Source organism: Peromyscus maniculatus, chromosome 7 (genome assembly GCF_049852395.1).
Source record: "Peromyscus maniculatus bairdii isolate BWxNUB_F1_BW_parent chromosome 7, HU_Pman_BW_mat_3.1, whole genome shotgun sequence".
NCBI classification, from domain to species: domain Eukaryota; kingdom Metazoa; phylum Chordata; class Mammalia; order Rodentia; family Cricetidae; genus Peromyscus; species Peromyscus maniculatus.
Window position 1 is genome coordinate 63,155,624 of NC_134858.1, and position 22,001 is coordinate 63,177,624.

Here is a 22,001-nt window from a genome sequence, read left to right on the forward strand (position 1 = left end):
CAGATTGTCAGGCTTGGCAACAGGCAGCTTTACCTGATGACTTATTTTGCTGGTCATGTTTTTTATTTGTTGTTTTGAAGCAGGGTCTCCTCTGGCCCAGGTGGGCCTCCAAGTCGTTCTGTAGCTGAGGATAACTTTGAACTCCTGGTCCTCCTGCCTCCACATCTCAGGTACCACTACACCTGACTTTATGTCCTAACTTTTGACCAAGACAGAGTATTGTGATCATGGTAGTGTAATGAGCAACAGTAGCTCATTCTCAGTTTCAGTGCTGGGGGCGATGGAGAACGGTGTGGACTGTGGGCAAGGGGACGAATGGGTAGCACAAGCATGTCCAAAAAGAGTAGGTATTTTTTTTAAAGATTTATTTACTTATTTATTATGTATACAGTGTTCTGCCTGCATATGTCCCTGCAGGCCAGAAGAGGGCACCAGATCTCATTATAGATGGTTGTGAGCCACCATGTGGTTGCTGGGAATTGAACTCAGGACCTCTGGAAGAGCAGCCAGTGCTCTTAACCCCTGAGCCATCTCTCCAGCCCCAAGAGTAGGTATTCATTCATTATGTTTAAAGATTTATTTTAGTTATGTCTACGTGTGTGGTCTGTGTGTGGTTTTGTACAAGTGAGTGCAGGTGCCCGTGGAGGCCAGGGGTGTTGGATCTGCCTGGAGCTGGAGTTGCAGGCAGTTGTGAGCTGCTTGACCTGAGTGCTGGGAATCAAACTCTGGTCCTCCGCAAGAGCAGTGAATGCTCTTAAGCACTGAGCCGTCTCTCCAGCCTCAAGAGTAGATGTTTGTTTACTACTCATCCAGATCAGCTGTTGTCTCAGGAGTTTGTGTGTGTGTGTGTCCTCGTGTAGCTCAGGTCAACATGTGACCAGCGATGACCCTGAACTTTTGATCTTCCTGCCTTCATCTCCCCAGTGCCGAGACCACGCGCATTTGCCATTACTCGTGGCTTATCTGGTGGTTGTGACTTTTCTTTGAGCAAAGTACTCACTTTCTTGGGGAGTTCAGCTGTGCCCTCTTTCAAAATGATTAGCCCAGCTAATCATTCATTTTTGGGCTTCTGAGACAGGATTATTGTGTGTAGCCCTGGCTGTTTTAGAAGTCTATAAACCAAGGGGTCCTTGAACTCAGAGATCCATCCGTCTTTGCCTCCCAAGTGCTGGGATTAAAGATGTGCACCACCACCACATCCAGCTTTGTTGGCTGTTTATATCCAGCTATAGGGTCACAGACCCTCACCTGAGTATCCAGCTGCTCCCAGCTGTATGTAACTCTACCTTAATTGTGACCTCAGCTGGACTGGAGGGAGGTTCTCAACCTGTGGGTCGAAACCCCTTCGGGGTCACATACCCGGTATTTATATTATGATTCATGGCAGTAATAAAATCACAGTTAGAATAGCAATGAAATAATGACATGGTTGGGGGGTCTCCACCACATAAGGAACTGCATTCAAGAGTCGCAGCGTTGTTAGGTGGGTTGAGAACCGCGGCTCTAGAGGGTATTGGCTGGGGAAGCCTGGGGAAAGGGCTCTGTGGCTACCACGAAGCCCTCACCCCTTTTTGGTAAAGACTTATGACAGGAGGAGGACCCACGCCCCTCGTAAGTAAACCCTCACCTGTGCTTCCCCGAGTGGACTTTGGTGCGCTTGTGTCTCTGCCTGTCATTGGGACCCGAGGAAGGGAGGTGTTGCTTACGTCCAACCCTGGGAAGGAATCTTCGCAACACTGGTGCTGAGGAGCAAGTGCAAGGCTTCACGAAGGTGAGGCTGGTGCTGCATCAACTGAGCTACACCCTCAGCCTCTGGTGGGCTTTTCTGAAACGGTGTTCTTTTGTTCTTTTTTTTTTTTTTTTTCTTATCCTGAGACAGGGTTTCTCAGTGTGTATCCCTGGCTGTCCTGGAACTCAAGCTATAGACCAGGCTGGCCTCAAATTCAGAGATCCGCCTGCCTCTGCCTCCCGGGTGTGGGGACTGAAGGTGTGCACCCTCCTCTACTGGGCTTGAAACAGTGTCATATTATCATGCAGCCCAAGTTCAGACTCAGAATCCTCCTGCTTCAGCCTCCTGAGTGCCGGAATTACAAGTCCAGGCCTGGGGGAAGAGGGGACATTGTTAGCCTTGTTTTCATTGGTACTTTATTTTGATGGAGACAGGGTCTCACTGTGTAGTCCTGGCTAGCCTGGAACTCACTCTGTAGACCAGGCTGGCTTCTACCTCACAGAGATCCGCCTCCTCCACCTCCGCCTCCCCAGTACTAGGATCACATGTCCATTTCAGCCGTATTTTTCATTAGTGTGTAGATTACTGTGTGAAATCTCTGTTTTGGCTCAAAAAGTTAATAAACATTGGGTTAGTCGAACAAGCTGGGGCCGGAGCTGCCTTTGGCCTGTGTGGTACTGTTTGATGGAGTCATTTTAGAGCTTTTTGCTTGAAGGGTGAGCATTGGGCTTCTGTCCGTCTGTGGGCTTGTGCGCAGCTCCGCTATCTCACTGGTTATGAAAAGCTTCCTCATAGATGTTGTGGAAATAAATGGCTGGCTGATTGGCCCCTGGACCCCTTCAGTTCCCATCTGTTTTTCAGCACCCAGCTAGTTACAAGAGTTCTGCTGGGAAGCGTGGAAGTTCTAGAAGCATCCCTGTTAGTCCAGGGAAATCAGGCGATCTGTATTCGCCAGGAGCTAAGAGATTCCCCCGAGAATGGTCCTGTGGCTCCTAGTGTCTTTCAGGCTTTGGGGCGGGTTTCTGTGCCTCTCTCAGGACAGAGCCCCGTGGGAACATACTCTGGTAACTAGTTCTCAAAGGGCAGTGTCCTATGGCTCGAGTGGAAAATGTGCCTGATGCACACTCAGGATACACACACACACTCATAGTTACTGTACTTAGCACTACCAAGACCTTTTCCCACGAAGTCCCACAGTCCCAAGCAGCCGGAAGGGCAGCCAGTCATGGGAATGGACCGAGGCCCCTTCCCTGTGGAAGCCCCACCCACTCTGCTCCATTTGCTCTTGGCCATACAAACCTTGCTCCCCCTCCCTGGCCGCCCCCCTTGCTTTCAGAGGAGGAAATTGCTAAACAATGTGGCAGATCAGAGAATGGGCACCATGCCTGGAGCCCAGGGCCTGGACAGGTCTTCAGCAGGCCATGGACTCTGACCCCTGGCTGCCCTGCTGCTCCTGGGCGGCCTCATGTTCCGGCCTCTTCATTGCTAGGAGACCTCCCTTGGGGAACACATCCTCCTCCTCTTCAGTTTCTCTTCCCCAGGGTGGGGTGGCCACCAGTATCTTCTTCTCTCGTTCCTTTCTCACTATGTCAAGGTTGAATTCCCTTCTGGACCAAGCCAGGCCTCTCAACCAGGCTCATAGAAATGCTCTCAGGCTCTCAGAGGGACAGATGGTAGTCATCGCGTCATTTCCAGCTTCCTTGGGCTGGGAGGGTGGTGGGAACCACTAATTGTGTTCTTCCTGTTGGTCTAAAATAGTGTTCTGCCTTTGACTAAGAACCCTGCTCTGCTCTCAAGGCTGACTCCTGGATCATTCCCAGTTTCAGTATTCAGTTCCCTAACCTGCCAGGTTCAAGTCTGGTGTGGTGGCACATACCTCTCATCTTGGTTGCTGATGCAGGATAATAAAGCTCAAGAGTTCCAGGCCACCTGGATTTCGTAGTGAGAACCCATCTCAAAATGAAGTAGCCTTCATGTTGATGCACACCTGTTATCTTACACTTGAGATGTGGGGGCAGGTTGATCAAGGTCATTCTTGGCTGGACAAGTTCAAGGCCAGTCTCAGAGATTTTTAAATATGGATTTTAGGGCTGGGGGGTGTGGCCCAGATAGTAGCAAGTTTGCCTGGCGTGCATGAAGTCCTGGGTTTAATCCCAGTACTACAAAGACCAGGTACATGCTTGTAATCCCATACTTGGTGGTGGTGGTGGTGGTGGTGGTGGTGGTGGTGGTGGTGGTGGTGGTGGTGGATCAAGAGTTCAGGGTCAGGGCTGGATAGATGGCTCAGTGGTTAAGAACACTGACTGTTCTTCCAGAGGACCTGAGTTCAGTTCCCAGCACCCACATAGCAGCTCAAAACTGTCTGTAACACCAGTTCCAGGGGACCCAAAACCAATGGCAAAACACTAATGCATATAAAAATAAAAATTACAAAAAAGTTAAGAGAGTTCAAGGTCAGAGGATTTAATTACACAGTAATTCCTTTTTCTTTTTAGTCTTGGAGCTTTCATCCCAGAGAGCCTGAACAAAGAACTGATTATAGGTGTGGGGCCGCTGGCCGGGGCCCTCTGCCATGCAGATAGCCTTGGATAGGTAAAATGAGCAAACACCTGGTTTTGTAAAATGTTTCTTACCCTTGTTGGCCTTATTTTTTTTTTTTTTCATCAATAAGCATTCAAGGACATTGTCACTCTTGTCCTTTCTAGAGAGTAGTAGGGCTGGATTTACGTTTATGAGGTTCTTCTAGACACGGAGTCACGTGCTCACTTATATCGTCCATCTGAGCCATTATCCCTCATTTTCACACAGGGCAGAAAGGACATCCAAAGACCTGAGTAGTTCAGAGGCACACAGGCAGATCTGGCAAGCAGATCAGTTTAGATTTGTCTTACCATGTTGCACCCTAAGGCATTTTGGTTTGGAGAGGGGTCTAACCCAGGATGTCATGCTAGGCCAGCATTTTACCACAGAGCTGTACCCCAAACCCTAATTTATTTTAGTTAATTGAAATCTAAATAGATAGGGGCAGTTGTACAGGACAGTGTAGGTAGAGGAAGGTGGCTCCCCATCTTGGTGATGTTTCACTTACTGGCCTGGATGCGTGAAGATGTCACTTCCTAAAGTGCCAACAGTGGCAGAGGCTTCTGACTTCTCCCATGTGAACGAGACAACCTTGGATGTGAATTCTAACTTCATCTGATAGTTTGGAAATCAAGCAAGTAAGTTGCTGTACATAGGTCCTCAGTAAATATTAACAGGCACAGTAATTCTCTTCACCATTCAAGAAACATTAAAAGCTGCTGTGAAAATGAGTGCTTTAGGAGCTGGGGAGATGGCTTCCCTCGTAAAGTGCTTGCCTTGCAAGTACCAGGACCTGAGTGTGACTCCAAAAGCTAAAATTAAAAAAAGAAGAAAAATCAGTGCTGGTTTGCTCTTACTGCCAATCCCAGCTCTGGGAAGGTGGGGTTCCCAGGGGCTTTGTGACCCAGCCAGCTTAGCTTACTTTGTGGACTCCAGGTCAATAAAAGACCTTGTCCCAATAAATAAAATAAATAAATAAATAAATAAATAAATAAATAAATAAATAAATAAATAAATATAAGCAAATAAGGTAGCTGATACCCGAAGAGTATCACCGCAGGTTGTCCTCTGGCCTCTACATATATGCACATATACCCCAGATGGACCTGCACACACAGGAACATGTACATACACATACACAACATCTTTCTCTACACAAACACACACAAAAAAATGCTTAGTAAATAGTTGGTATTGGTTGGTATTATTGACATAGTGTGCTCTTAGTATTTGCCAACCGATTAAGCAGAAAGTGCCCTTCAGACCACAGGGTAACTTGCCCAGGATGGGCTGGCAAAGGTGAGGCTCTTCTGGGACCAGAAGGGTTGGCCAAGTGGGTGGAACTAGGTTTAATAGTCCAATTGTTATGTGCTAATGTTAGAACTAACCTGACTTGAACTTGAAAGAGTAGGCATGGATAGCTAAGGGTAAAAGATAAGAGGATTTTATTGGGGAGGGGGGCAGCTTTGAGACAGAGTTTCTCTGTATAGCCCTGGCTGTCCTGGGACTCAGTAGACCAGGCTGACCTCGAACTCACAGAGATCCACCTGCCTCTGCCTCCCAAGTGCTGGGATTAAAGATGTGTGCCACCACTGCCTGGCAGAGTAGAGGAAGAGAACATTCCTATCTGAGTATCTGATGATAACCAATTATCACTTCAGTAAAAAAAAAAAACCTTAGCTCCATCTTCTGTACCCTCTTGGTATTCTCATGATCTAAAAATTAAAGTTTTGTTTGTGCAATAGAATTATTGGGGCCTGAGAGGGCTCTGATGGGGTCACTTGTGATTTGGGGCTGTACTGAAATGGAGGTCTCGGTGACCACGGAACTTTGGAGTACTACCCACTCTTTCTTCAAACTGTCCCACGCGTTACTTTCTCTGCGGTTTCCCTCAGACTGAGTCCTTACCTCATATTGTGATGGCCTCTGTCTCTGACCAAATTGTGACATCCAAAGTAGACACATTGCCTAGCTCATTATGGAGTATTCCTGGACGCCTAGCCATGCTGGAAGCACATAGTAAGTAGCTGCTTACTGAACTTTACCTGAATGGGTGACTTGAGGTGACCTCTGTGGTCTGAGAGTGGTCCCCCCCCTTCTTCTGTCTCTCTCTCTGAGACAGGGTCTCACTATGTTGCCCTGGCTGGCCTGGAACCCACAGAGATCCACCTGCCCCTGCCTCCTAAGTGCTGGGCTTTAAGGGTTACCCAGTCTCCATTGATGGCAGTCTAAGTTGGCTGTGCACAGAGGTTGAAGCCCATGATTGTCCTGTGAGTGTGGCTGGAATTTGAGGGGTGTGTACATTATTGACTGACCTTTTGCCACTAATCTGTGATTAGAGGACCAGTCAAGACAGTGGCAGTGTACTAGGAGCTTTGCATGATTGATAGAAGTAGCCTGCATTGATTGTGACTGGAAGCAACTGTCAACAAGTTAATGAGGAGCCTAGCATCATGGCTTCAGATGACAGTGTGCTCGGTCAGTAGCTGGTGGGGGTAGGGTGGGGGCCGACTTGAGACTGTCTCCAAAATGGATTTTTTTTTTTTTTTTCCCAACTGACAGTGGGAGCCAGCAAGATGACTGGGGCGGTAAAGGTGCTCGAAGTCATTTGGCAGATTAATTTGCATTATGAATGGAAGGAAAAGACGGGATTAGATTCATACCGGAAGTGGTGCTAATTAACGTATACTGTATTAGATTTCAGATTTTGTTTTGTGTAAGGAAATACACTCCCCGGGTTTACAAACAGCACCGCCCGGCTTTGCCACACACAAAAGCAGCAAGTGCCCAATATGGTGGGGGCACACCTGTGAACCCCAGCACTTGGGGAACGGTTGGGAAGTAAAGGCAGGAGATCGAGGGCTCAAGGTCATCCTCCTCCAGTGAGTCTGAGGCTGGCCCGGGCTAGTTTGAGACTGTGTATCAAAAAAAAACAAACAACAAACAAACAAAAAGCAGAAACGGAAGACTGGCGGCCGCCGAAGCTGAGCTCCCCGGTTTCCAAACCCCCTGCCCACCCCCTGGCCCCGGCTCCCGCCCCTCTTCCCAAGACGATCGCCAGCCTGGTACGCCTGCGCCTAGGCGGGGCGGCGCTCTGCCCTTTGTTGTGGGCCCCAGTTTCCCAGGACACCAAGCGGCGCCGGGGTGGGGTTATGCAGATGAGGCACTCGGGGGCGGGGCGGTTGCTCGGCGGCGGCCGGGGAGGGTCAGTTGGAGGCAGGCGCTCGCTGAGGCAAGAGGAGGGCTCCCGGCCCGCGGCCTGACAGGGACTTAGCCCGCAGAGACCGGCCCGCGCGCGCGACCCCACACCCACCCACTCGTCCACCTACCCACTCCCCGCGCCGCCTCCTCCCACCCTGAGCAGAGCCACCGAGGATGATAAACACCCAGGACAGGTAACGGCCCGGCGCAGGCTCCCCGCCCCCACCCGCCCTCCGCAGCTCCGGAGGCCTCCTTCTCTCCCCCCCGCCCCAGGGCAGCCAGTCTCCGGCCCCCGGGGGGCTCCGTCCGCCCCCACGGGCCCCCGCCGCCACCCCTGCCACCTAGCCCCAGCCCTGAAATTGGGCCTCCTTCCGTCCTTTACCCCCTTCCTCCAGCCCGGCCCATCCCCCTCCTCCGGGCTTCCTTCTCGCCCAAAGCGGCCCCCCACCCCCAAACGTGGACCCAGCCAGTCGCCCCTTTTTCTTGAGCCCAGCGGAACGGTGCCCATTTCCCCCCCATCCTGGGCTTTCTCCCACATAGCCCCCGAATTGGTTCTACCTTCCCTAAATCTTTCTGACTCCTCCACAAGTCACTTGAATCGCTTTAAATCCGTTCTCCAGTGAAAACTGCACCCCAGCCAGACTCCTCTCTCTGCCCTGCCTGGCCAAGGTGGGCTCTGTCCCGCAGTTTACCTCCAATCCCACCCTCCTGTGGGTGTCCAGTCACCCCTTGGTCCGTCCCACTTTCCCTCCCCATCTTTCTGCAGTTAGGCCCCATTTTCCTGTCTGGGGACCTCATTCCTTTTATTTCTCAAACACTTTGGACTCCATTCCTGCCCTCCATCCTGTTTTCTTAATGATGTCCCCAACTCCCTTCTTCTACATACTCCAACCCTTTAAACAGCATAAAGTCTTACTTGGGACTCTCTTGCCTTCTCTTCTGGACCCCCATCTTTAAAATCCTTACACCACACGACTTAGCCTGTCCCCTTTCCTGGGAAGATCTTTAAACTTCGCTCCAGGGCCTTCAGAACAGGACTGTGAGCCTTTGCCTACTTAAAGGCCCAGTCCCAGTTTCCCCCGTGGATTGAAGAGAGGGGCGGCACATTGTTTTGAAATGGAGTGGATTTCTTCATTTTTATCCTCTACCCTCTCAACCAAAGTAGGTAGAACTCATCCCTCTATTCCCTTTCTCCTTTTTTCCACTTCCCCCAGATAGCCCATATTTCTGCCCCAGATTCTCTTCTCCAAAATATTCCGTAATTTTCCAACTCTTCATGATTTTTAACCCCACTAGCTTATCTACTAAAGTGGTTTCCAACAGCAATTCAGATATGACTCCTCACACCCCCCTTCTCCCATAGGGCTTGTTGCTGACCCCTTCAAAACTTTTTGGAAACTCATTTTGATCTTTTGTCCCCATATTGGACTTTTATGGCCTCTGACCTTCAGCAAGCAGATCCGTTCCTTAAACTGTGCCACAATGCTCCACAACCAGACATGGCTTCCTCTTACAAATGCAATCTTTATTTGTTGATGTTCCCCTCAGAGCTTGGGCTCCTTTTACCCTAAATGATCTGGTAGCCTTCTCGTTCCCACTTGTCCGGCAGCACTATCTTTTTTCCAACTGTTTTCCTCACATTTCAGTATATCTTCAATCAATCAATCAATCAATCAATGACAGTTATCTGTTCTTCCCCTTCACAGATTACTCCATTTAGCCTAGGGTAGAGCCTGGTGAGCCAGTTAATTCTCAGGTAGAGCCCGGGTTGAAAAATACTGTCGCTTTCACCCTAAGAAGGCTTGGCCTTTCTCATCACATTCCTGCAGTGGCAGCCTTTCCTCTACTTACAAGGGCTTCATCTTTAGGGATTCCTTAGTCTTCCTCTGTTAAGAAGGAAACTGGCCAGGTGGTGGTGGCACACGCCTTTAGTCCCAGCATTCAGGAGGCAGAGGCAGGCGGATCTCTGTGAGTTCAGGGGCTAGCCTGGTCTACAAAGTGAGTTCAGGGCTACACAGAAAAACCCTGTCTTGGGAAAAAAAAAAAAAAAGCAGCAGTGGTGGCACAAGCCTTTAATCCCAGCCTCAGGAGGCAGAGGTAGGTGGATCTCTGAGTTCGAGGCCAGTCTGGTCTACAGAGTGAGTTCCAGGACAGCCAGAGCTACACAGAGAAACCTTGTCTTTCAAAAAAAATAAGAAAGGAAATTCTCCTTTACTTCCTACCTTTATTGCTCCATTTAGTCATTTTCTTTTCCCAATTCTCAAAACCTTATCCTATCCCCATTTCTTCTCTCCATATAGGAAACTTAATCCCTATTTCCTGGTTTGTTATGGTTGTGTTGGAGCCATTATCACCAACCTGCCAAATGCTCTTTGCCTATGGTCCCATTCTGCTTTTTTCTTTTCCTTTTCAGAGACTTTCCATATAGGTCCCTCACTACAGTCCATTCTTTGATTCCATTTTCATTTACCCAGTCCTTCCCAGCTCAGGAGGTGGGTGTATACTTGGATGATGCAAGATGCAAAAGGTGCTGTTGTGGTCTGGAAAGCTGTGTGTGCGGAGGATGGAGGGCAAGGTTTGAGGATCTGTGAAATGGGGTTTTTCTCTGGGGGTTGGAAGTGGGGCATTTCAGCAGTCACTCTCAGGAGTCCTTTGGACTGATTGGGTCTAAGTGCCAAGTCCTTTGCAGCTTGAGCTAGACTTGGAGTATTTGAAACCAACACTTAGGGGCCTTCACTAATTGAGTCTTAGCTGAGTTCCAATTATGCCTCACTTAGCCAATGTGCTTACATGTAAAAAGAAGAGGGTTGAGTTAGCTTAAGGTTTCTTCCAGCTGCCCAAGTGGCAAAACAGGCTCTCTTGTCCCCAGGGCCCTTGCTTTAGTGTGTTGGTAATTTGAGGGGCTTGGCTATGTGAGGCAGGTAGAGGGAGGAGTCAGCTGGCCTGCCAGGGCCTGGGCAAGCTGGTCCTTGGATCAGGCTCATCTCCTTTGGCCTGGGGGTGGGGTGGGGTATACAGGGTGTCTAGTTTCTTTGCTTTATGGCAATCTTGTTTCCATAGTGTCCTTCCCAGTCTTCTCTGCTGGCCCTTAACTTTCTGAAAGGAATCCTGTTGGAGTCCTAACTACGGGTGCTGATAACAGCCGGATGCTCTTCCCAGGCAGTGTTGGTGTTTTCAATGTGCAGTGTCGGGAGCTGGCTGAGAGTTTAGTTCCCATTGGGTGGGGGATGGGCTTTCCAACTTCCCTGGCCCCAGTGAAAAATTCAGGAGAGGGAGGCCTACTTTCCTGGAAGAAATTGTTGCAGAAGAGTTGGCAGTGTTTTGAAAACAAGGCGCTTCCTTTCTAGCAGTCAGATTAGTATCTCCAAAATGTCAGAATTCCTGATGGTGGGGGAGGGAGGAAGAGCAAGTACAAGACCCCTTTATTATGTGTTTTCAACAATAGGTTTAAATTGAAGAGGAAATCAAATTTTGTGACCTTTCTCTGCCTGGAGTTGTAGGGCCTGTGGGGACCCTGTGACAGCGCAGTATGTGGGGTACAGTCAACACTGGCTTCGTTAGCCATACTGCAGTCAATCTGTGTGACGGGCATTAGGGAGAAACATTAGGTTCCACAGGTGGTTTTTTAGGGGTAGGGAGGGCCCAAGAGCACTTCAGGGCTACCAACAGTACCTTCACTGCCTTCCTCTGTAATGGAATTTCTCTTCCCAGATAGTTTGGCTTTTTATTCCCCCTTTCTCAGCAGTTTTGCTTGTTGAGTGTGGGGCAGTAGAGAGACTGGCAGCTAGTCTAGGCAGAAATACCCCTACATTGGGTGTACGCTTTAGAAAGCAATGGGGACTATTAATAGCAATTCCCCATTCTGCCAAGAAATCCAAATTTAGCCCTAGAGCTGTGCATATATATATGAAGGAGACGGAAGAGTAGGGCAGAGGCATGTTACAAATGAGTGTTTCTGGACGAAGCCATTCATTCTGTTTTAAACTGGTATACAGTGGTGATTCATGTTGATGCCATGACTTGGAAGGTTCATTAAAAGTGATATGGCTGGGCATTGTGGCTCATGCCTTTAATCCCAGCACTCTGGAGGCATCAGCAGACAGATCTCTAAGTTTCAAGGCAAGCTGGTCTACATAGTGAGTTTGAGACCAGCCAGGGCTACATGATCAATAAGACTTTGCAAACTACAACAATGAAAAAAAAAAAAAAAAAGACAGGAAGGAAGTTGTAGAGTAGACTGTAATGGCTCAGTTGATGAGCAAGAATTTTGTTATTTGAGCAAGACAGTTTCCTGCTAGCAGCAGCAAATGCCTTGTGTAAGAAAAGATTTATGAAAATTCCTAGGCCTTTGATAGTATATAAACAATGATGTAATCCTGCTCTCCCTCAGAGGGGAGGTTGGACTGTGTGAAGAGCTAAAAGTATAAACTACACTGAAGAATGTAAAATGTAAAAATGTCTTGAAGTACTGTATAATATAGTACAGTTGCTTAGCTATCCAGCAACCACAGGTGGCAATACGGTGGTGTCTGCCATTGGCAGATGTACCAGTTAGCTGTGCGATTAGCAAACATCAGGGGCACAGATTTTCTGGCTGCCATCTGATGTATGTTTCTTGTGGAAAATCAACCAAAACCCAATTTTGCTTTCAGCCTATGATTCAGAGTGGTGATGTCATTTTCTTATAATCATGCTGATTAAGTAGACTCCCTTTGGAGCATATAACAGCCCTGGTGAAGTGACTTAGTGACTTATGCCTGGCACCAGTCAAAGCCTCTCTCTCAGATACTGAGAGGAATTGACAGTTGGAAATCAGCCTTTGTGGTCACCTTAGATTGAAGGTGGCTGATGCATTCTATCTTTCTTCTTAGGTCCTTTTTGCTAAGTTGCTTGTAGCTCTGGATTAGTCTTGCTTTACGTAAGGATTACTCATCAGAGATATTCCAAGTCTTAGGGTACAAGCAGCCTGGGTGAGGGAACTGAGGGTGCCCTGGGTGTTGTGTAAAGCAGGGCCTGAGACATGAATGGATCAGAAGAAGTGGAGAGAATGATGTAGAATACAGGGAGTGTGATTTTGGTATTACCAAGGCCAGATGATCGTCTCTGACAGGCAGTGGGGATGAAAGGGAGACTTGACTGGGTTGAGGAGACCACTGCATTGGATTGAAAAATTATACTATCAGAGAATTTGAATTCCAGGTATTTGTTAGATTAGGTTGTGCTTTGTGCAGACTAAAAATAAAAGAGAAGGGGGTGGGATGACAAAGTGAGCTGGAAGTTTTTTTTGTTTTTTGAGACAGGGTCTCACCGTCCATAATCACTGTGTAGCTTGGGCTAGCTTTGACTTCATAGCAGTCTCCTGCTTCAGCCTCCAGAGACCTGGGGCTACAAATGAGTCACTTGTTGAGTTTTTCCTTTTCCTTGTGGTCCTGGGGCTCACTCAGACCCACAAAATGGCTTTGTACATTTCAGGCAAATGCTACCACTGAGCTACATCTCCAGCATCCAGAAGTCCTTTGTCATTGTATTTAAAGATAGATCTGGTGTGGTGGTGCACACCTGTAATCTCAGCACTTGGGAGGTAGAGGCAGAAGGATCAGAAGTTCAAGGTCATCCTCACGTACACAGTGAGTTTGAGGCCAGCAAAAGCTAAATGAGACCCTCTTTCTTCTTTTTTTTTTTTTCTTTTTTTTTTTTTTTGGTTTTTCGAGACAGGGTTTCTCTGTGTAGCTTTGCGCCTTTCCTGGGACTCACTTGGTAGTCCAGGCTGACCTCGAACTCACAGAGGTCCACCTGGCTCTGCCTCCCGAGTGCTGGGATTAAAGGCGTGCGCCACCACCGCCTGGCTCGAGACCCTCTTTCAACATACATACACAGGAAAAAATAAGGTTAATTCTTTTAATTAATTAGTAAATGCTGTCAAGATTTTAAAAATCTGATAAAAATTTGACTTAGCACCAACATTTCCCAGATATACATCTGCTACATATACTACATGGTGGTAGTCATATGAAATCATGGCTTGCTAAGGACATTTCATCGATGTATTGATTGCTGGAGAATCAAACCTAGAACCGTGCTTACTAGGCAGGCATGCACACTCAGCTCACAGATGGTGTGAATTATAGACAGTAAGTGAACTGTATATGGTACTAGATGATCTGAGGTGTGGTTCCAGGGGCAGGTTCTTTAACAGCTGAGGAAACAGGCACAGTACCAGCTCTAAGCTCCCATGTCTTGGAAGTTGCCTTGGATGTGGATCCCTGACACCTTCATTTCCAATATGGTCTATTTTCTCTTCTAAAAAACAGGACTACTGGGCCAGCTGGATGTTGGGTACAGTATAATACATTTGACTTAATCTTTTCAGCCTCTGGCCTTAAACTTCTTTAAAAAATGCTAAGTTCATTCATCTATTGTGTGCGCGTGTGTATAGTGTAAAGGAGGTCAAAGCCTGTTCGTTTTCCCATGTGGGATGGGGGTTGAACTCAGGTCATCAGGCTTAGTGGCAAATCGTTACCTGTTGAGCCCTCTCTCATCTCGTGCTAGAATGAACAGAAGTCCTCGGTTTTGGATTTTGTTTTTTTGTGGAAGGGATTGGGCCATTTCTGCCCCCTGGTGGAGTAACTAAAATCTGTGGAAGGATTGACAAAAGCTGGAAAACAAAAAAAAACCTAGAAACAAACAGACTATGAAAGCCTTTGTATTTTGTATCAAAGACTTGTCTTAAGGAACCACATTTTATGGATGGTAGTGGCACATGCCTGTGGAGGCAGAGGCAGGTGGATCTCTGTGAGTTCAAGGCCAGTTTATAGAGTGAGTTCCAGGACAGCTAGGGCTACTGTATTTTGGTATCTTGATTGAACATTAAATTCAGTATCAGAAAAGGTGGTTGTTGCTAGGCAATTTCATGTCCCATAGTTGCTGTCCATCCTTCATCCCTTCCCTTCAGAAATGACAATCAGGTATTTTAAGTGTATAGTAATTTGCCATTCACTTTGAGTAACTAATCAATGCATTATAATGGACAGTGAAGATAATTTTTATGAACTCATGTCTACTCAGTTATTTCTGTTAGGGAACTGGACCTGGATCCCTGTGTACACACATGCCTTCTGCAGGCTCTTTACAGGGGAATAGCAGAGTTTGTATGTGATGATCTTGTGTGTGTGGAGGGAAGTGATCTGTTACCAAGGCGTGGACTTTATTGCATTTACTTGGAGATATAAAGAAACCAGAAGTATCACAGATTAGTGTAGGAAAAGATGCAGGCTCCAGGAGTTATTTCTAGGAAAACGAAGATTGTGTCCTGCCCCCATACTGTGATCCTTTCTGGGGTGGCCCCTGGTTTCTGCCATTTCTGAGTGTGAATTAGGTAAGAATCAGGATGCTGGTTGGAATGTGGGGCTTAAGTTCAGTTAGGTCAGTCAAGCAGAAGTCTGGCAGCAGAATTCTAGAATTACAAGGGCCTTGGTGATCTAGTTTTGTGAACCCAAGCAGTTCTAGTATACAAGATACCTTCTTACCTGTCACAGAGGGTATTTGATTTGCCCAGTCCTAGGGGTAGCTCTGCCAGTCACTGTAAGCTGGCCAGCCAGTTAGCTAGCTTCTCCAGGGCCCAGTCTTCTGGTGCCCCCACAGAACCTCAACCAAGGGTGGAGAAGGGAAGCCTCAGATGGGGTTTGTGTCTTTCCATAGCAAACTCCTGACGTGCTTTTCCTTTTCTTCCCTTTGGTTGCCTGAACAATGCTATTCCGCTCCTTACCACTTTAGAAGGGGAAGTCACAATAACTTTGTGTAAAGTAGAAAATAACTCCTGTCCCTGTCCAGTAGCTGTTGGTAAGGTAGTTGAGAAGTATTCCCTGAGGATTTCCAGGAGGCAGGAGGTAGGTATATATAACCATCTGCAGATGTGGATGCCACCCCAGGAACTCCATTTCTCATTTACATATGCTTTTAGACCCCCAGTTGGAATCCCTTAGAGCTGAGCCATGGTGGGCTTGGACTTCTTGCCTGAACTAGAAAGCTGATACAGGCCAGTTAGTGGTTAAATGACTAGATGGTATATTTAGTTTTGTTGCTTTTCATTTGAAAGAACAACCAATATGCCACACACCGTTTCAGAGAGGAAAACCCCAATTTCCAGTATATGTTGATTTCTGTAGTGTAGATGTACCACACTTGTTATTCAAGTTGCCAGCATGACATTGCTAAAAAAAAAAAAACAGTTCTGTAGCCAGGCAGTGGTGGCACACGTCTTAAATCCCAGCACTTGAGAGGCAGAGGCAGATGGATCTTGGTGAGTTCAAGGCCAGCCTGGCCTACAATCGAGCTCCAGGACAGCCAGGACTATACAGAGAAACCCTGTCTCAAAAAACAGAAGCAACAACAACAAATCAGTTCTGCAGTTGTGTGTGCTGGCTGTAGCATTCCTGTTCGCTCCTGGTTCCCCTGTGGTAGTGTGTTATGTTGTGGCTATGGGACAGGCCTGTTGCTGAGTCATGATGCACACAGTTTATCTCTTTCCCTGCCATTAAATCAGAACCAAAGAGGGCAGTGGAGCAGATCTGAAACCCTTTTGTGTCTGTCTGAAGATTAAAGTGGCTACCAGATAGGGCATCCACGTGGTGGCCCTGGAGAGCTTTTAAACATCTGTAAGCCATTTGAGTCTTGGCTCCTTATTCAGGGCTCGGCACAGACACCCCTTTCCTTACACCTGTGTATGTTTTGACAGTGTCAGTGTCATCCGTGTTCTCATGCGTAGGTCAAGAAGGTCCTACCTGAGAAAGTGGAAGGCCCAGAATTTAGTGGCAGATCAGAGACAGACCATGATGATACTCTGGAGCTAAATCTAAGATTTAGTTTCATTCATAAACCTAGAACAATCTGGGGCTTTTTTTTTTTTTTTAACTGCAGTTCCTTTTTGCAAATGAGGATGGGAAAGTGAGTGGCCTTGTTAGTTTCTCAGCCCCTAGTACCCAGTCCATGTTGCCACTCCTTTTGAGGCTTAGTGATTGTACCACATAGGTGGCTAAGGCACGCTGGTTCAAGGAGAGACTGGCTGGGGGACATGAGGCTGGAGATTTGTGTCAGAACTCACAGATGTTTGATGGGTCAGATACTCCCTTGGCTTTTTGGGACTCTTTATGCCTCTTGACCCAAAAAAACAGCATTCTGGAAGTTTAAGTAGAAAAACCTTGAGCAGTGGTGCAGCCTTAGAATACTGTTTAGGGAGCAGGAGGGCGGAAGGGGCACGGGCTAATGTCTGGGTGTTTACTGTCTGACCTTCTGTCTCTTGCAGTAGTATTTTGCCTTTGAGTAACTGTCCCCAGCTCCAGTGCTGCAGGCACATTGTTCCAGGGCCTCTGTGGTGCTCCTGATGCCCCTCACCCACTGTCGAAGATCCCCGGTGGGCGAGGGGGCGGCAGGGATCCTTCTCTCTCAGCTCTAATATATAAGGTAAGGAGGATTTGGGTATAGAAGCTTGGGTGGAGCCTTCTAGATCCCACTGAGCTCACTCCGATCCTGCAATTTTCCCTTAATTTTCTCTTAGGCAGAGGTGATAGGGTGACTGAGGGAAAACGGGAACTGATAACTTTTTTCAACTGAAGCTGCTTTATGCCTTTTCTGAAATCCTAGAGGAAAAACATTAGTACTATTTGTTGTCTTTTAATCTGTTGTTGATTGAGGCCCAGGACCTGGTCCAGCTTCTTTCTTAGGCTGGGAATGGAAAGTTAATAGGGCATCGGAGTTCTGTGTGCAGAGACTTGACTTTAACTCCTGAATGCTAGGATTACAGGTGTGTACTGCAATGTGCAGCTATCGTTCATGTAAAAAAAAATTTTTGTGTTTTTCTTTTTTTGGTTTTTCCAGACAGGGTTTCTCTATGTAGTTTTGGTGCCTGTCCTGGATCTCGCTCTGTAGACCAGGCTGGCTTCGAACTCACAGAGATCCGCCTGCCTCTGCCTCCAGAGTGCTGGGATTAAAGGCGTGCACCACCACCACCTGGCTATTAAAAAAAATTTTTTTTTTAAAGGCAAGGTCTTAGGCCACACATGGTAGCATATGCCTTTAATTTCAACACTTAGGAAGGAGCAAAGGCAGGTGGATCTCTAGGAGTTCCAGGCCAGCCAGGGCTATATAGTGAGACCCTCTCTCAAAAACAAAGAACAAGAAACAAAACAAAATGGTCTTGTGTATTCCAGGCTGGCCTTTGACTCATAATCCTGCCTCAGTCTCCAGTGCAACAGTCCTGGAATTTCATTTGTTTTTGACATTTTCTCTTAGAGAGGGAAGGCAAAGCCCTGACAGGCTTTCAGGTCAGGGAGACCTAGGTTTTAATCTCAACTGGGCCTGTTACTAAATTGCTCTTGCCTTGTTACCTCATATTTAAGGTGGAGATATTAATACATGACTAGTACTTTGCACAGTGCTTATTAGCACTTGGTTCTTAGTAAAGATTTTCTTTCCCAACCAAGTGCTGCTTTTACCACTAGCAGCCATTCTTAGAAGTGGCTGCAGTGGGCTCACAAGGAAGGAGGTCTGTATTTCTGACATGCCCCATGATCCATGCGACCCTGAGAATGGTTCAAGGGATGGCAGCACCCTCTGGTTTAGGGAACATAGGATGTAGCATGTAGTAGTGATCCTGTCCTCTGCCCTAACCTTCCTTCTCAGGACGAGAAGCTCACTGTAACCCAGGACCTCCCCGTGAACGATGGGAAGCCTCACATCGTCCATTTCCAGTATGAGGTCACCGAGGTGAAAGTCTCTTCCTGGGACGCAGTCCTGTCCAGCCAGAGCCTGTTTATAGAAATCCCAGATGGATTATTAGCTGATGGGAGCAAAGAAGGGTAAGGAGACAATAAAGAGAATGGTTATTGGGGAGAGCAGCTTTTTAGGGGAGTCTAGACCTTCTTCCTTAGCTCTAGACTCTCCACGTAGATAACGCTTTGTTATAGGTTATTTTTAGCCAGTAAATCAGGCCTGCTCTAGATACAATTAAAGCAAACCGTTAATATATTAACCAGTTACCCACCAGCTAATCAGCGGTGTCAGGTTCCCCTTGAGCCACAATATAAAGGTGCAGTTCCAGGGAATATAGGTAGAGGGGCAGGATTTCATTGGATTGGGCACTGCTCTCTAAGCGGCCTATCTGTAAACGTCAGTCCCAGAACAATTCTCTTAACTGACCTCAATTTTTCTTTTGAAGTAGGCTCTCACTCTGTAGACCAGGCTGGTCTCAAACTCACAAGAGATCCACCTGCCTTTGCCTCTGCAGTGCTGGGATTAAAGGCGTGCGCCACCACACCTGGGCCTAGTGTAATACGCACAGTGAACTGGGTTCTGTTGAAGGCCCCACATTGTCCTGTGACCTGCACTAGTTAAGACAGTATTACTTTCAGGTACAGGTGAAGAACTCTATTATAGGGAGAGAGACCCCACCCCCACCTCCACCCCCACCCCTGACTTATTTTGCTCTTAATATAGGGCTCTAGATTGGCGTCCTTTTTCTGGAGATTCTGTATCAACCTTGTTGGCTCTTAGGCTCCAGAGGCCCTTTTGTGGGGGTGGGGTGGAGGTCTGCGGAGGTGGCAGTGGACAGACCTGAGCAGTTCTTTGTTTCTGCAGATTATTAGCACTGCTAGAGTTTGCTGAGGAGAAGATGAAAGTGAACTACGTCTTCATCTGCTTCAGGAAGGGCCGGGAAGACAGAGGTGAGCAGTCAAAACCATTTGAGGCCTACAGCCTAGCTAGTGGGGCCTGGGGTGGAAGCAGAGGGCTGTGCACTGTGCACACTTGCCTTACAAACCGGGAGAGGTATGGCCAAGGGGGAGAGGACTTGAGGCCCTAGTCCTTTGTTTGTTCCGTCTTTGGGATTTTCCCTGGATTGAGACTCCCCTTTCTGTGATTCCTTTCTGCAGCTCCACTCCTGAAGACATTCAGCTTCTTGGGCTTTGAGATTGTGCGTCCAGGTCATCCCTGTGTCCCCTCTCGGCCAGATGTGATGTTCATGGTTTACCCCCTGGACCAGAACTTGTCTGATGAGGACTAATGGTCACAGAGGATGCTTTGCCCAAGAGCCACAGTGGGGCAAGAGGGGAAGTTAGGCAGCCCTGGGACAGATGAGAGTGTTTCTGGCTGTCTAGGGAAGGACATTGAGGGCTCAGGTTGAGGGTTGCCCATTGTGTTCTCGGAGTTGACTCGTTGAAATTGTTTTCCATAAAGAACAGTATAAGCATATTATTCACATGTAATCACCAATAGTAAATGAAGATGTTTATGAACTGGCATTAGAAGCTTTTTAAACTGCTCTATGGTATGCTCCATCTAGCCTAGGGGAGGAAATTGCCTGGAGGGGGAGAGACTGCCTGGTCCAGGGGCAGGGGCTGGTGGGCAGCACTGTTAGGCTCGGGTTTCCTTGCGGTTGGGCTTTCTTTTTTTGGTTTTTAAGACTTAGGTATTTTCTTTCTTTGCTTCCTGTCACCCAGGGGCTCCTGAGTATAGGCTTTTTAGCTCCTGGGCAGTGTCCTTGGGTTGTTTTTGACACTCCACCTTGGGCTTCTTGGCATTTTGTGTCTGGCCTGGTGTAAGCAGGTCTGACCTTGCTTTCTTTACAGCTTAGTGTTATTCTGGCATTTGGTTAAGCTGGCTTAATCTGTTTAATGTTACCAGTGCATTTTAAATAGGGGCATTGAAATTCACCCCCCACCACCAGGGCTTTTTGGGGTGCCTGGGCCTTAAGAAACTAGCCTAACTACATCCCAAGTTACCACAGGAGTTCTTGCTTCCATGGCCCGGGCCCCAAGATCTCTTTTCTAGCAAGAGCTGAGAGGAAGCCTAGTTAGTAAACTCAGGGCTTGGGGCTTGTGGGGGAATCTGTTCTTAGGGGCTGGATGCCTCTGGCTGGCCAAGCATAGTACTGCCTGCCTCCCAGCAGGCTCCAAGCAGTGCCTGCTCTGCCGGGCTCAGGGTAGGCTGGACTGTAGAAGTGGCCTGTCCTTGACTGCTTCACCAAACAGCGTGTTCTAAAGGGAAAAGAAGGGAGAGAGATCTACATTGGGTGTGGGGGTGTCAGGGAGGCAAGTGTGTTGTGTTACTGTGTCAATAAACTGATTTAAAGTTGTGGTTGGTCATTCTTTATTCTGTATCAGGACCAACTTCCCTACCACTGCCAAAGCTAAACATAATACAGGTGTGATACACACTTCCCAGGGAAAGGCCTGCTCGTCTCTGGGGCCAGGTCACACTGAAACATGGGGTTGCTAGGGAGACACTAAGTGCCCTTGGAGAGAGGTGTATACATAACACTTTCCTGTGTGGTAGCAGCTAACCCAGAATTCCAGTTGTTATTAGAAGGCTGGGACTTAACACTAGGTTTTAGATTTTCATGGTTTTGCCTAACTTTATCCCTGAAGTCTTTTTTTTTTTTTTCTTCTTTCCCTTTTTCTCTTTTGATTCAAGGTCGCTATAGCTCTGGCCTTAACTTGTAGCGATCTTCCTGCCTCAGCCTCTGCAGTGGCTCTAAGGTCTTTGAAAGAAACAGCACATTCTTCTCCTTCTTCATTTCCTCCTTTTGGAGCCCAGTGTTCCTAAGGCATGTCTTCCAGTCCATTTTTACCACTAGCAGTGAAGACTCATTTCTCTGGTCCTGGACAGGGGGCTAAGCACTCCCATCACCTCACTTAACAGGTTTCTTCCCATGCATGCATGTTAAATCCCTTCCCCTCAAGGCCGTGTTCTTCTACCTATGGATTTGCAAGTCCCTTATAGTCAACCCTTAGTTTCTCCATACACTTGACCCATTTCCAACTTGTTTTTTCATGGAGCTTACCTGTGTTTTATTTAGCCATGTCACTAACCCTGGGCTCCACTTGCACATGATATCCCTTCAAAGTGAGAAATTAGAATTGGTGTGGAAATACCCTCCATCAAACAGATGACTCCTAGAGGTAGCAAGGGAGGTCATGATTCAGTTGTAAAATCTGAGCTGTCCATTTGCAAATCAACAGGGCTAACAAAGAAACAAGACTCTCTCAGTTCTTTACTTTTCAGCCCAAGCTTGCAAAGCTGAGGAAACAGTTTCTGCTGCTGTATGTTGATGTTTCCTGTTTACAGCCAGTAAACTGGGCTGACCTGGAAACTATATACCTACCCGTCACACACAAAAATTGGGCTGTTGAAGACCACCACTGACAGTACCTAATCATGGGAAGTAGGCAGCAGCACTTCATTCGAAAAAGCAACTTAGAAGGTAGAAAATCTGGGGATGGTGAAGAGGGGGATAGGAAAGGGAGATACGTGAAAGGCAAACTTTAGTCTAAATGTAAGAACAGGGACATTAAAAACTTTATTCAATAAATACAACAAATAATTTAAAAATATACTTCAATTCCAAAGCCAATTAAGAAAAGGAAGTAGAGACAAAGTGGAGAAGGGGGAGGAGGAGGAAGGTCAGGAAAAGAGAAAGCCTGAACATGGTTTGGCTGGG

The 22,001-nt window shown here is 47.4% G+C and overlaps 1 protein-coding gene across 1 annotated transcript; it reads left to right on the forward strand.

Annotated features, from left to right (window-relative positions):
• The first annotated feature begins 7,477 nt into the window (after positions 1 to 7,477).
• Positions 7,478 to 20,638, forward strand: Oaz2 (ornithine decarboxylase antizyme 2). Its single transcript, NM_001291405.1, is given in 5 exon segments — positions 7,478 to 7,704; positions 16,812 to 16,969; positions 18,188 to 18,363; positions 19,142 to 19,227; positions 19,435 to 20,638. Coding segments are annotated over 5 exon segments (570 nt in total). The 5' UTR covers positions 7,478 to 7,684; the 3' UTR covers positions 19,566 to 20,638.
• Positions 20,639 to 22,001: the final 1,363 nt, after the last annotated feature.